Source organism: Corvus hawaiiensis, chromosome 4, assembly GCF_020740725.1.
Source record: "Corvus hawaiiensis isolate bCorHaw1 chromosome 4, bCorHaw1.pri.cur, whole genome shotgun sequence".
Lineage (NCBI taxonomy): Eukaryota > Metazoa > Chordata > Aves > Passeriformes > Corvidae > Corvus > Corvus hawaiiensis.
Genome location: NC_063216.1, coordinates 46,604,945 through 46,620,691, shown reverse-complemented (window position 1 = coordinate 46,620,691; position 15,747 = coordinate 46,604,945). Strand labels below are relative to the sequence as shown.

Here is a 15,747-nt window from a genome sequence, read left to right as displayed (position 1 = left end):
AAGTCTGGGACAAAATTTTGCTGAGTTGGTTATGTTAGGATCACTGCAGCTCATGAAACCTCCTTAAAAGAAGGGTTTGCTCTTCACTTCCCACAGGGACTCATTTAAACGCAATAGTCACAGAATATTTTCCTTAAATTATGTAACTGAGTAGCATTTTGTATGCTAAATACAGGCACTAAAGAGTTCCAGGAAGAACTGGACTGACTCTTAAATTTCAGTTAAAATAAACAAGAGTAAAGCTGGAGTGCCAAATTATGCTCTAACTGAAAGGGATGGAAAAATTTTAACAGACTTCAATGAAAATATATTAATGCGGAATAAAATTTCAAGTTTCTCAGACTTTAATCCAGAAATACAAATCTTGATAACATTAAGGACCACTGATGTGTTGAAAGCTGAGCACATACTGAAAGGACGGTTCAGGTACATTTACTTGTCTGTTGCACGGGTATGATCTATCCTGCTGTCAGATGAAAAAAATACTCTACTGTCTCTTAATGCCTTGAACCAGATTAGTAACATGTATAATATTTTTAGCAGGAATTTGCATATGCTGTAACATTTTTATTATATTCTTTGTTCTCTTGGTTGGTAGGTACTAGTGCATTTCTCAGGGACACAGTGAATAAATAAGCACCTAATAAACAGTGATTGTTTGTCAGATTTTAATAGCCTGATTAGAGCTATCAACTCAGCTCCAGGAAAATGTGTGCTGCATCTTACATTCTGTTGTCTGGGCACCCTGAGAATGGGCTCCTAGAGGAGCACACCATTCACACATGCTGAACTCTACTGTAGGGAATAGGTAGCATAAATAAGAAAGAGGAAAGCAATTAACCACTGAAAAATAAATGCACTTCTTAACTAGTGCTCTGACGTGCCATATATTACACACCAAAAGCTGTATTGCTTGCCACTCACGTCAGTATTTCTTGATCTTACATGCTAATGTAAAATATATCAGTTCTTGAAAAAGGAGTCCCTTTTATACTGCTAAGTTTACCCAAATATATGCTTGATTTTTTTGGATAATTCCTACAAAATCTTTCATCAGAAAGGTGCATCAATTGAAATGTTATCCATCACTACAGGCACCCTCTGTGAGTTGGAGTCCACAGATGAAGTGGTGGAAAATAACTCCTTTGTGATTGTGTGGCATTGCTAGGTTGTCACTTCCCAATTTTTTGCTCTTTTTGCTGATCACCTGCCTCCTTCTCTTTTTGCTTTCAATTTTAAAGCTTATTGTCCTTTTACAAAAGCATCTTCCTCTTTCTCTTCCATTTGCTTTCAAAGTTACCATTGATCACTGGAAAAGAGTGGATCACTGGAAAAGAAAAAAAATTGATGCCCTGGAAAAGATCATGTTTGCATGTTAGCCAGTAAATCCTGAGGGCTGGACTGCTTGTGTTTCAGTGCTGGACAGAGCTCAAAAGGAGCAAAGAGAAGAAATGGCTCCTACTAAATAGTGATCATTCACCAAATCCTCAGCTCATCTGGTGTCTATTTGCATTAAGGTGGGACTGCATTAAGAGCAGAAAAGAAGGGTGCATCCTTCAATGTGCCTTGCTTGCAGCAAAATCTCAACGGTTAAAGAGAAAATTGGTTTGGGGTTTTCTGTCTCACCTTCTCAAACAAACTTTTGCACTACCAGGTTAAAGCATCCTGCCTTAGGATTGCTGTTGCTGTATTAAGGGATTGACTTCTCAGCAGTCTTGAGATGGCTGTGAGCAACAGTTGAAAGGGATAAATTGCTTGAATCTGGAGTTTATCTAGAGTTTCCTCCCACATGTATATGCTTTCATCTTAATGTCAAACATCTTATTTGTATGTTTTGCCCTTCTTTCTGCTAAAGTAATTTTAAAAACCACTTATATTCAGCACTACAGAAGCAGCTATCCAAGAATAAACAGGTGGCCTCCACTTGGAGCTTTAAGGAGGTGTGTAAGCTGTGTTAGAGCTGCACTGCTGACTTTTAAAGGCAGGGTGCCAGTGTAAAGCAATGAAAAGCAATTCAGAATTTTTGCTAAAGATTTTACGGCATTTCCCTACAGCAGCTTGCGAATCTGCAGTCCTTTTCCAAATCTTCATAAGCACTTTGTACTGTTACATATAGGAAATTTTGTCCTTCTTATTAGATGAAAATAATCTGATATTTGCAAAGAAATTGAAGTAGTAAGCCTTGTGTTCTAGATACTTCAGAACTAATGCATACCTCGTGAAAATACCAGACTTTGAAAAGTATAAGCAATAAGGAAAGTTTCATAGTAATTCTGTGTACCTCAGCTTCAGAGCAGCTGTCTTACTGTGCCTTAGCTACTACAGCTAATGCTCTTAGGAATACAACAATTTCACCAAAGTGTTTTCTAAATTCTATTTCTGGCTTCTTGTCAGTGAAAAATCATCTTGAATATAAGGATCAGAGTGAATATTGGTAAGTGATATGATGGGTGCCTTAAAATACTGCCCAGAGTTAAAGTAGGATAGTAGGAGCAGGAGGAAAAAAACCCCAAATTTTCTGTTCAAGCTACTGTATGTATCTGTTTCATCTTTCTGGAAGACACAGTGGGTGGGATGTGTGGTGTGGTTTCTCCTCATACGTGGACATTGTGCTGGAAATTCTCATTCAGAAACCATTATTCCTGCAGGTGTTCTAGTGATGGCCAAATATGTGTTAGCAGCTTCGGAGATGTGTCCCTGAGGATTTTCCTTTGGCTTCTGTACAAATACAAAGTACTTCTCATAGCTAAAGGCCATTATCTATCATGGAGATGGAGTTTTTAGAAGCCAGACTAATGATCAATTTATTCACAGAAAAAAAAATCTGACATTTCCAGCATGGATGTTAGAATGCTGAGCATCACAGAAGAAATGTAGCCAGGCTGTTTGCCAAGTCCTGTAGCTCTATTCTGTAGCTGTTTTCCAAAGGCTGTGATATGAATGCCTTCAACTCTTGCACAGTTGCCACCATTTTCATCAGTTTGAAATGCTGTGGAAAACTAACAAAGGAATATATTTCAATGAGACTCCAATTAAATACTCTTGTTTTGACATATTTGCTTTGATAATAACTATTGCTAAGCGTTTCTTTTTTTCTGGGTCAGAGTGAAAGTAAAGTCACAGTCCAGAAAAGCTAAACAAAGTTGGTTTAGCAGCCCACGCTGTGGAATACTATGCAGTTGGGTATCTGTTTCAAAGAGGAGCCACAATTACTTCTTGCATAAATATTTAGATAGTTGCATGTGCTGAGAAACAAAGACTATGCTAGATGTAAAATTCAGCAGGATGTCCCTCTAGAATATCACATTCTGCATGGTTTAGTTTTTGTGTATATCCTAGCAGTTATAAAATAGTACACAGTTTGTTCTATTAAAAACAATAATCTTGAACTTTACGCTTTCTATTGGCACCTAATTTCCTGATGCTTTATGGGAAAAATATCTCAAATTACTTCTGGGTTTCCGTGTAGAAGTCCTCTGTCCAGATATTGTCTGTCTGCCTCTGCATCCCTGAATCACTGTTTTTAGTGCACTGTAATTCAGAATGGTTTTTGTGAGCAACATTGCATTCACTGTCTAGGATGAACAGTGAGTATAAATATCGAGAAACAAATGTATGCTGCAGCTTTTACATGCCCTTTCCTAATGATTTTTTTTTTTTAATTACAGAGTAAAGAGATTTCATTTCAGCTTCACGAAGACTTAATGAAAGTACTTAACGAGCTTTACACAGTAAGTATAGTTACTTACTTAGCTTATCTTATACAAATTCCATATCAGACTACTTCTGTAAGCTTTAAGTGGACTTTCATCAACTAAGTTACCCCCAGTGGAGATACTTATTTTTGTCTTTTACACAAGCCTAAGCTATATTTTTGAAAAGAGTATTCACTTGTTTAAAATACATATGCTAATGCTTTCAGGATTACTCTTTGCTTTCAACAGTTTTTTCCCCTCTGACTCTGCTAAGCCAGTTTATGATGAGTTTTGTTGTTTATTAATGAGACATTTCTACTCAGAGCTTACCAGAGCAAAGCTTCTTTCTTTTCTGCCTTGTTTTTGTCCATGCTGCCATCTGCTTGGTTACCTGTGTAGTCCACTACACTCAGTAAAAAATCCATAGGTGTTTGCAGGATCAGTGCTGTGCTGTCTAAATGTTACTTATGTGCCCTCCCCCATCCCTGACTGGGATAAGTAAATAATGAAAAGAAAAACAGAGGGTTTTGTAGGCTTTCCAAACCATTTAGAGAGGTCAAGAAAAAAACACTGTGAACATTCTGGCAAGCTCCTACTAATGCGTAGGAAAATCTGAGCAAACTTAGGTCTGAACCCATTTTCTTGTTTGAAACTCATTCACACAACTTGTTACTGCAAAATGATGTCTACCTGATAACTATTTCCCCAGCTATTTTCTGAGGTGGTATGTTGTGAGAAAGAAAAAAAGCAAGAATCACTCTTTTTTTAGAACACATCTGTAGAATTAAGAGGAACTGATGATATGCACCTCTTATAAAAGCCTGTTGATTCTTACTCATTGAGGAAGTTGTACATTTAAATTCTCTTTTTTTGTTTGGAAGAACTGAAACATATATGCTCCAGTACCCTGCACAGCAATCTCTAGACTGCTGTGTTCCCCATTCTCAAGATTTGGAGGACCATAAAAAACCCTTACAATATTGATATCAAGAAACATTTGTGACCTTAAGGAAGTTTAGGAAGCTATCAGTGACCACATCTCCACTGGCAGAACTCAAACATTACTTTTGTGCATCTTGATGATTTTTCTTTTGACCTAGGGAAAATTGTACAACCATCAGTGGACGGGTTGAAGAACATTTGAACTCAAGAACAACTTAGGTGGCAAAAAGGAGATCCAAAGAAAATTAGTCTTGTCTTACTGCCCTGAGTTCTTTTGAATTGTTATGGACACATATAACCAAAGCCGTCCTAAACCACCACTTATTTTTTTCCTTTGGGATTTTCTTTGGGGCTTTTTTTGTCTGAAACTACCACTGATTTTGTAGAGTGCGATACTGGAAAACCTTCTTGGCTGAGGCCTGTAGTCAGTGAAGTGTTCTGGGATCAGCTTCTGCAAAGTAGCGATAGCCGCAGACAATGCACACAGCTGCAGGGGATCAGTGACTGCAGGAGCCATGGCACAAGTGGGACTTCAGTGCTGAATAAGCCCTGAAGATACAGTCTTGTTTCAATTAAACAGTTGCATAACTCCAGTGTCTGGCAAGGCTTGGGATTAGTGCCTGTGCTCCCAGGGTTGGGAAACAGTGAAGCATGTGCTGAAACACTTTCCTGAAGTACCAGTGAAAATCTGCAGGACTGGACTTTGGTATTTTCACTCTTTTTCTTCACATAAGTGCTATATCTTCACACTGATGGTTACAGATGTAATCAGGTATTAACTTCCGTATTATGGCCTCCAGTGCATGTTAATTTCTTTCTCAGAATTTAAGATTTATTTTTTAAATGGGAATTTTTTTGATGTTATAAAAATTCTGAATTTGTCCACAATTTGAGTCAGGCTACTGCTGCGAGATGGTCTCTTTGGATGGAATTTACTTCACCTGATTTGCACACATCTGCATTGTAGATACAAATATCTTAGCATGCCATCTGGGTTCCAGGTAAAGTCCCTGGAAATCTAATATGGGGAGGTGAGACCCCTTTAATCAGATGCAAGAATCTGCTTGAGATTAAGTGATCTGTACTGTTAACTTCATTGTCCAGCTTTTCATTGATTGCAAAGGGCTTGATCAGCTATACATGTCCACATTTAGCTAAATAAAGCCCACACATAATAAAGTGATAATATGGTGCAGAGTAGCATCTGTTTCACTGCTTGCATGTTTAGAATGGTCATCACCATGTCTGTGTATTATATCTGCTCATGTACATAAAGATAGAACAGTATCTAGACAGTTGGGAGCCTCATGCACAGGTTTTTAATTCTGTGTGACATTTACTGTGTGCAGAATAAGATCATAGTGCCCTTATCGAAACAAGTATCAACAGTTTTAATCTCTAGCAGCTACGTTTCTCAGTCACTTACAAAAATGAGACGTCATCTTCGTGTTTGCCCCATGATTTATAGAGGGGAAAAAGTAAAAGAAAAAGAATTCAGTCTTAGTACTGTGAGATAAATCTTTGTGTCCAAAAAAAAGCAAATTAATTTCAAATCTGTGAGCAATATACTAATACTGAAGTCTCTCCCTACTACTTAGTTCTGTTTTTTTGAAAGGAAAGATGCCTTCATGAAGTATAACTTAAAATGTGAAATCATACTGGAATTTAAATACCTGTAAAGCCTTTGGGTGAGGGGCAAGTGTCAGAGCTTTTAATATGTATGAAGAAGGTTTAATAATCTGGTTATTTCTTATCATCATTCCTTATCTTACAAGAAAGGTCTGTAAATTAAAGCCTTTGGCTTGTGCCATCCTCATTAAAACTATTCATCATGTACAGGATTGTTGAAAAAATAAGAATAGAAGCAGGTGAACCACAACTTCAGATGTTCTTAGAACTGTGAACAAAGCAGGCTTATTTTGCTGGAATAATCAGAATTTTTGTAAGGGAAGCCATAGTTTTTAATTTTCCATCTCTTTTATGTAAAGATTTTTAAAGGTTACGTTACATATGTTTTCTACATGTTTTATGACTAATAAAAATGCATTTTTAAACTCTATATTTTCAATTCTATGCACAGATTTTAAAATTATGACTGAAAACGTCAAGCTAAAAACGATTGAATAGCTAGGCTTCATTCTGTATCTTTGCAAGCTCAGTAAATTGTGACTGGCAAGTACTTACAACTATGCCTGGTTTCTCTGTGGCTGTGCCAGCCAGTTGGTATTTTCAGGTCTGCACCATCCCAGCAGCTGCACTCGTCTCCTTACTACACTTTCAGCCAGTGCAGGCTAGTAATCAGTCCTGTGCTTTACATAAGAATATAAGCTATAGAAACTACAATGAGGTGTATCTTTTGAGTGAGGGGGGGATGGGGAAAGGGGAGCTCAGTTAGTTGTGTAGGGTCACAGGAGTTTTTCCTGGCATTTACAGGAAAAAAAGTTGGTCACACGGAAATCTGTATGATGTTTGGGTTGTTGTTTTTGGTGAACCGCCTGATTTAGAAATCTTCTTACGTGTTGATTTAAAGAGACGACTGATTATTGACTTTGCAATAGATCATCTTTGCAACAGAGAAAACTCCCCAGTCAAACTCTTCTTCCACTCTCTGGGAAGCTAAAATACCTTGCCTTGTCAGATCAAGTACTGTATATATTGTATATAACAATAGTACCTGTGTGATGGGGAATGATAGGGAACAGAAGGTAGGCAGACTCTTTTCTTGTATTGGAGAGAGGTCTCCACTGGACTTATTTAGGGGTCATGACATACTCATAAATGTCCTCTAAAGAAGTCAGGGAGGTCACAAGTGTGTTGAAAATACAGAGCTGTTCCCGTAATAAGACTGAGGGCAAATGGTGGAGAAAAGTGATGCACATCATAGAAGTATATCTTCATGTCTCCCACGTGGCTTTTCAAATTAATCCTACTGGCATCACACATTTCACAAGCAATGCAAATGTAAAGCTCTCAGAAAAATGAAAAACTAGGGGCAGTCCAAAGCAACTTGGATGTTAAAAAAGAAGGGTTTCTGTGCCACTTGCATCTTCCATTGATTTATCTTACTCTTCAAAAATCTTGGCTGTTTAATTTCTCAAGGTGGTTGCTGCCAGATTTTCTTTTTTTCTTTGCTGAAATAACACAGAATCTGAATTCTCTTTAAAAAGTTCAGTTTACTGTAGCACGTCAGAGATCTGAGAAGGTGAAATCAGTAATCCTGTATTGATAAGAATATCAGTAAATGACAATTCCTAAAACCACATCAGAGTTTGGCTTGAAAGTGAGTGAACAGGATGCTGACAACAGCTCATACTGAGCCTGCTTTACTGCTAGAGGCCACTGGTGTGGTAAAACTGGCATAAGATTTTACTTATTTCTTGTGCAGAGCACTAACTAACACAATTTAATAAAACCCTTATGACTCCACCTTCTGATAAGAACTCACAGCTTAGCAGCAACAATTCTATAACAATTCAAACATGGTAATTACACCAGGGATGAGCTACTGTTCCAGGAAATTCCTATTTCCTGAGAAACACTATGAAAAAGCTCTTAATTATGCACTTTTATTATAAAAATAAAGTACATGTTAACACAGTAATTCCAATATATTTTAACTCTGTAGCTTTCAGTCTTCCCTTGGCTTGAGAAGTTTTCTAGAAAAGAAGTATGCATGTAGTAAAGGAAAGCCAGTCCCTTGCTATGGGAATATTCTTTTCTTATAGCCCACAGAAGTACAGCACTAATTACTGTCTTGTTGATGGATTTTCCTAGATAACAACTGTGGGTTTGAATAAAATAGTTATCTAAGGATGTACTCAAATGTGCCCTTCCCTGTGATAAATACTATCTTCTGCCTTAAGCCTATTTGCTGAGCTCTCACGAATGATGGTGAAACTTTGGCACAAAAATTGAGATGTTTATACTACTAAGTGAACAGTCTGTCACCTACAAATGTGAGAGTACATGGTTAGGGTAGCATAATCTTTTTCATCTGCTTGTAGTCTGATACAGTCACCTGACAGAAATCTATATTTTACATCACTGGATCAGCAAAATAAACCTGCTAAATTAATAGGAGATAAACTCAATATTTAATTTTAGGAAGGTACTAATATGCATTTAACAATGCTGGTTTGGTACAGTGGAGAAATGCAGTAAATGTCATGATGGCAGTTCAGCATGCTCTCTTTTGTCAATGCATACTTGATGGCTGATCAATAAGCACTTTGGAGACTAATTAAAGTCAGTTCAGTGATGGATACTCTCACAGGATGGTCTGTCAGTTCAACAGTTTGGTGGACATTTGAGAAGCATTATTGCTTGTTTCATGAAATTATTCGTAGTTTGAATAACAGATCTATGAATCTGTTGCATGTTCACAGATCAGAGGCCTACGATGCTCAGAACTTTTCATACAGTAAGTCTATTTGTAGGATTTAGGAAAGCCTGTTACTATGTTTGACAACATCTAAGAGTCTTTAAAACTCCAAGGCAAAAAGATGGCATAGTGCTAAGGGAAAGAATAATATAAGCAGTTTAGCATGCAAATTCTAAGCTAATTTGTTGAGGAAGTATGCACTGAAATACTTGGAAGCCTGGTCCCTGGCTTGTTCCCATTTATTTTTCCATACGTGTCTCTCTAACACTTTTCAAATTAAGTTCAGCTGCTGCAATATCAGCTCTTAAAAAAGCATTGACGCATCATGAAAAAGGCTGAAAAATCATGAAAAAGTTTTCCTCAGAGGCTTGCAAAATAATGATTTCACTAGTGCATGAGTTAAGCAGTGCTGTCAACGTAACAAACTGGACAGGAGTCACATGCATAGGCTGGTCACTGCTCTGTACAGAGTCTGTATTGATTCCTAAGCCAGTGAGGCTTGGGTAGGACTGACTGACTGACTGATGTCCAGTCCCGTGAATACAGAGAGAGGGCTTCTTTTTAAAATTTATTATTATTATTTAGGAATAATAATATTTATTTAAAAGTTATTTAGGAAACCATTTGTGCCAAGAACTTGTGCAGAGTTTGTTTTGAGAACATGGGTTTCAAGTAGACATCTTAGTTCCCCACAAAGACTGTGAGTTCCATGTAGTTCTCCCACAAAACTTGCCTTTCAATCAGTGTAGAGTGAGACAGTCTGGATTTGGTAGCATGTGCTATAAGCAAGCAGTGAGAGGAAGAAATACTCCTCAGTGATGTGAAGCTAGTGGAGTCGGTGTGGAGACATTGGTGAGAACAGGTACCGATACACTTCTACTCCTTCAAGAAGTGCTGCTTCCAACAAGGAGGCAAGCTGAAGTGTCAGCCTCTGCAGAAGGACATTTATGCCTAGTCTGCTAGGCATTCAGAAAAATAGTTTAAAAAACTTCAGGGCTTACTGCTTTTGGCAAGCAGAATGAATCCTTGTTTCACCTCTTAGGCGCTTTGAGATGCAGTTAGAAAACTCTCAGATATTATTTGTCGCAGAATCACAGAATATGCTGAGTTGGAATGGACCCACAAGGATCATTGAGTCCAGCTCCTGGCCCTGCACAGCACCATTCCCAAGAGTGACATCGTGTGCCTGAGAGTGTTGTCCAAATGCTTCTTGAACTTAGGCTTGATGCTGTGACCACTTCCCTTGGGAGTCTGTTCCAGTGCCCAACCACCCTCACGGTGAAGAACCTTTTTCTAATATCCAGCTTAAACTTCCCCTGACAACTTCAGGCCAGTCCCTCAGGACCTGTCACTGGTCACCACAGAGAAGAGATCGGTGTCTGCCCCTCCTCTGTCCCTCACAAAGAAGTTGCAGACTGCAATGAGGTCTCCCCTCAGTCTCTTCTTCTCCAGGGTGAACAGACCAAGTGACCTCGGCTGCTCCTCATATGGCTTCCCCTCAAGTCCCTTCACGATGTTTGTTGCCCTCCTTTGGGCACTCTCCAATAGCTTTATATCCTTTTTGTATTGTGGCTCCCAAAACTGCACACAGTACTCAAGGTGAGCCCATCCTCTCTCTCTTTCCTGGCTGGCAATGCTGTGCCTGATGCACCCCAGGACACAGGTGGCCCTCCTGACTCATATTCAACTTTCACTTGACCAGGGCCCCCTGGTGCCTTTCCATGGCACTGCTCTCCAGCTTCTCATTCCCCAGTCTGTCCATACATCCAGGGTTGCCCCATCCCAGGTGCAGAGTCCAGCAGCTTTCCTTTGTTGGACTTAATGAGGTTGGTGATTGCCCAGTTCGCTTAGTTTGTCAAGCTCTCTCTGCAGGGCCTCCTTGCCTTGGTGGGAGTCAGCAGCTCCTCCCAGTTTTGTATCACTTGTCAACTTCCTTAGTATCCCTTCCAGTCCTGAGTCCAAGTCATTAATGAAGATGTTGAAGAGCACAGGACCAAGGATGGAGCCTTGTGGAACGCCTCTAATGAAGGTCACCAGTCTGATGTTACCCCATTCACTGTAACTGTGCCCATTGCTCATCCATCACGTGGTGTTTTTCCAGCTGTGTGCTGGACATTTTGTCCAGGATACTCTGAGAGACAGTATTGAAAGATCTACTGAAATCCAAGAAGATTACATCAACTGGTTTCCCTTGGTCAACAGGACTTCCCTCTCATGAAGCCATGCTGCCTGTGACCAGTGACTGCATTGTCTTTCAGTTGTTACTCAGTACCTCCCAGAATAATCTTCATAGCTTTACCAGGCACTGAAGTGAGATGGACAGGTCTGTAGTTTCCAGGGTCCTCTGTCTTGCCCTTTTTGAAAACTGGGGCAATGTTCGGCAGCTTCCAGTCATCCTGAACTTCACTGATACCCAAGACTGCTCAAAAATTGAGAGGTTTTGTGATGACATCAGCCAGCTCTTGGAGAATTCTTGGATTAATTCCATCAGGGTCCATAGTTCCCTCTGCAAGCAGAGTACAAAAGAAAATAACTTTTCTAGGTGGTAAGACACATGAGTTAGCCGTGTCCCACCAACTAAAAAGTTTCTAGAGATGACACAGAAAAAAAGATAAAAAACAAAAGGAAACACCGCTAGCCTTATGTAAAGAAACACTTAAAAGAATTGGATAGAAAGGCCAAAAGAAAAGGGCACAACCTTGCTTTTAATTTCCTTTCTCCATTATTTTTAATAAGAGCCATATCACTTTCTGTGCTTCTCTGTTTTATTGTATAAACCATTTCTTTAAAAAGTCCATTTCTTCTCTTTGCAGTAATTCTTTTGCTTCCATGTGGCTCTATGAGTTGTGGCTGTATGAGTTAAGCTCCCTGGGTACTGGTTATCGACAGCTTTAGGAGTGCCTTTGGAACAGTGCAGGATATAGGAGACTGAACACGCTATTTGGTTAAACTGGGAACCTTGCAGCCTCAGCTCTGTGGGCTTGCCTTCTCTTTCTAACCCACCTTCCTTGATCTCTGGGGATTTTTTCTGCCTCATCTGTGCAGATGTGAGCTGGTGGGGCAGCAGCTGTTCCCAGCGGGTGTAGGCACTGTTTGGGCAGGGAGCTCTGCACTCAGCTCAGGCCTTGGAGCACAGTGTGCTACAAAGGAGCAGCAGCAATAACACTAAGTCTTGCTCCAGGCAGTGTGGTTTTTTTCACCACAGAGCTGTAAATATACATTTCTTCAAATAAAAACAGGGCCACTTTTTACTGCTTGTCTCCAACTGTTTTACCTTACTACAGGAAGTTGGTGAAGAGTTGCCTGTTTCATTTTTAATATTGGTGGCATCCGTCTTAAGTAGTGGTATACACAGTTATGGTGTAAAACATACATGGCTATGCAAAATTGCAGCTCTCTGAAAGTGTCTGTCTTTCTGTTGCGCAGGAGTTGAAATACACATCAATTCAGCCACCCACTGGCATGGCATGCAGTTGGTTTGCGTTGATCCAAGCTAAGACATGCTGCAGTGAATTTGCAGTATCTAGCTGTAGTCTCCCCTGTTTTGCCACTCTATGGATACTCCTAAGGCTAGCCTAACTACTCAGTAACAAAAAGTACGCTCTCCCAAGGGAATGTTTCAAGGCAGCTTCCCAAAACAATCTCTCTCCTCCATGGGTCACACAAGCAGCTGGTTTGATTCCTCCCTGCCTGTGTCCTTTGGAGATGTGAATGGTTTGCATGGCCTCCACCCAAATATAATATCTGTGGGCGAGAGCTCTGGCACCCTTGAGAAGAAGAGTGGAGGCCTCTGGCTGCCTGAGGATGCCTTCCTGCTTTGTTCAGTGCTCCAAACTTAAGACATCAACACAAAGAAACAAACAACAACAAGAAGACTGGAGAAGGCAGAATGGCGCTTCCTTTGCTGGAAGTGGGCAGAGACAGCCCTCCCCAGCAGAGGTAGGGGTGGGGGGGTTGTGACTGGTTGCTGTCCACTACACTGCATTCAGGCAGAGGTTTTTCTTGCTTGAAGAAGGGATGACTGGGCTAAACCAGTCCCTTTCCCTCTTTGTGGTCTGTGCAAGCATGTATTTGCATACTGGCAACAAAAGCTCTCTCATCTGCAGGCTCAGCACGTGTGTAAAGGAAAGATAACTTTGGGTCTATGGGGAAAACATTTTCACAATTTATCTATCAGGCAGCTCCTTCTTCAGCTCTCATCTGATTTTACATCAGGGCCAGTCTTCTGGCTGCGCAGTTGGCAGATACTTCTTTCCAGGCCATGGGCAGCCATCCAGCTACCTCCAAGGCCAAAGATTCCCCTTGCCTCTCCTTCCTTCCCCTTTCCTCAGTGCTGAAGGGATCCTTCTGCTTTCAAACACTTAATATCCACAGCCAAGCTGATACTTAGCCCAGAAGATAATTGTATATCAGATAGATTTGGTACTGATACAGATTTAGTTTTGTTGTTCATTATTTTGGATTTTCACTTGAAGACAAGAATCCTGAAATTTAATAAGAATGATTTTTGCTCTTTCCTATCAGAGAAATGAAGGAAAAAATCCCTATTTGAAATACTGTTAAATAAATCAGAATAGAAAAATGCAATCGAAAGTCCTCAATCTCCATTGGCAAAGAAACTTACCCAAGATCCATGTTTATAAGACAATATTTTGCTCGAAGACCATCTGGTTTTTCTGTAGATACCTTTATATTTTCATTTTCTCCAACTCTCCTTTGACTCTTGTCTTTTCCAGGTCATGAAAACATACCACATGTATCATGCAGAGAGCATCAGTGCAGAAAGCAAACTGAAGGAGGCAGAGAAGCAGGAAGAAAAACAGATTGGGAGGTCAGGAGACCCTGTTTTTCATATTCGACTAGAAGAAAGGCACCAGAGACGGAGCTCTGTGAAAAAGATTGAAAAAATGAAGGAAAAAGTAAATATTCCTTTTATTTAGCTTCATTTGAAATAAATTCAGTGCATTTCTGACATTCTTTGGCATGATATTAGACAGAGAAATCCAGCTGGAAAATAAAATTAAGCAAGGTACACATAACAAACTAGCAGTGGTTTATAGATAACTTGACCTAATTGCATTTCAGAGAGGGGAATACTTTATTCCCAGTGTAATTCCTACTGTATAGTTTGTCACATTTGAAACAAAATACTAAGTTTTCACTTGTATTATATTTGTTGTATGTATAACAGGCTGGAAATTAAGATTCTTTCTTGTTACTAGGAATGTGTGCTTGAATTGTTACCATTTTTGCTGCATACCAAAAATGAAGTAATTAAAACACATTAATATGCAATGTCTTTCCTAGCGTCAAGCAAAATATTCTGAAAACAAGCTGAAGTCTATTAAGGCCCGTAATGAGTACCTGCTCACCCTTGAAGCAACTAATGCTTCTGTTTTCAAGTATTATATTCACGACCTTTCGGATTTAATCGATGTAAGTATTGGCACATTTGTTTTTATGTTTATTCTGTTCAAGAATAATACTTTTCCTCAGTTTTAAAGGGAATACATTAGCCATATGGATTGCCTGCTTACTATTTATAATAATGTATGATATCATCAGAAGTTTTTCCCTTTAACTTTGTGTTTCACAAAATAAAGTTCCAATAAGATGGTGAACCCATTCCTTAAAGTTAGAACATTGTGTTTGCTCCTCATGTGTCAATAGAAAATATGACATTTCCATTACGTACAATTTCTGGGATATACATATTTTTTACAAGATAAACTTCTTAAGTGGTCATCTAGTGGTATTTAATTCTCAAGAAGGAATTTCTTCCATGTTTTCAAAATTCTTTGGTTTCATTCCTTTAGTCATGGAATCATATATACGGTGGCTTCTTATTCTTACTTCATGTAGTTTGAAGAACAGACACAGTCAATCCTGTACTCTATGCTGTCAACACACGTGTTACTTATTTTCAGTAAGTTGTTTGTATGAGAACATCCTAGAAGAACGAGGTTATACACTAATGTTGACTTGTGCCAGCATTTAGTCTCCATAACCTGTATGACTGACATTTTTACACGATGCGGAGGGAGCATCCTGCAGTCTAACGCATCCCACCCTCTTTGTAAGCTGACTTTATATGTGATAGAGAAAATACAGAGACAGCAAACACAAGCCCCAGAACATTCATTCACTAGCAGTGTAGGGTTAAATAGCTTAGTGGGTATGCCTCTGTGGCCCGTTTGAAATCCTAGGTATTCGAATATGCTTGCTACTGCTACAGTAACATACATTACTTACAGTAGTAAACAACATTCATATACAGCTCTGGTTTCTAATATGGAATAAATTAATACAGAATTTGACAAGTGCCTTCTCATTTCCACTGACTGGAGAAGCAAAGCTTCACAGAGAAAGGGAAAAATGCCTTCTTGAGATTAATGGACTAAAATAGCTGCATGTACGTGTTTTATTATATGTCATCTGAATACTGATAGACAGTTTCTTTGTCATTTCTAGTTTTTCTGTAATTTGTAAAATCTTGCCTGACTTTGTTATAACTTTTCCCTTTCAAATGGTTTTGCTTCATTCCTTTCTTGCTTTCCTATGAAAGATGGCAATGAATATTTTTTGTGTTTTCAGTATTTTTTTCTGTCTCTGTCTCAACACCTCTTTTATTCCTTTCCTGGTTGCTATTGCATGTTTTCTTCTGATTTCTTCTGGTTTATTCTGCCTGTGGCCTGTCCCTGTCTAATCTGCATCCATCCACTTGTACAA

General features: G+C 39.2%; 1 protein-coding gene across 3 annotated transcripts in view; it reads left to right on the top strand.

Moving 5' to 3' along the window:
- SRGAP1 (SLIT-ROBO Rho GTPase activating protein 1) overlaps window positions 1–15,747 on the top strand; it is a 146,867-nt gene that overhangs the window by 80,243 nt on the left and 50,877 nt on the right. For all 3 annotated transcript variants that reach the window (XM_048300795.1, XM_048300796.1, XM_048300797.1), the window contains exons 4-6: window positions 3,669–3,731; window positions 13,755–13,937; window positions 14,326–14,454. In XM_048300795.1, coding sequence (XP_048156752.1) covers window positions 3,669–3,731; window positions 13,755–13,937; window positions 14,326–14,454 — 375 coding nt within the window. The remainder of the gene's footprint in view (window positions 1–3,668; window positions 3,732–13,754; window positions 13,938–14,325; window positions 14,455–15,747) is intronic.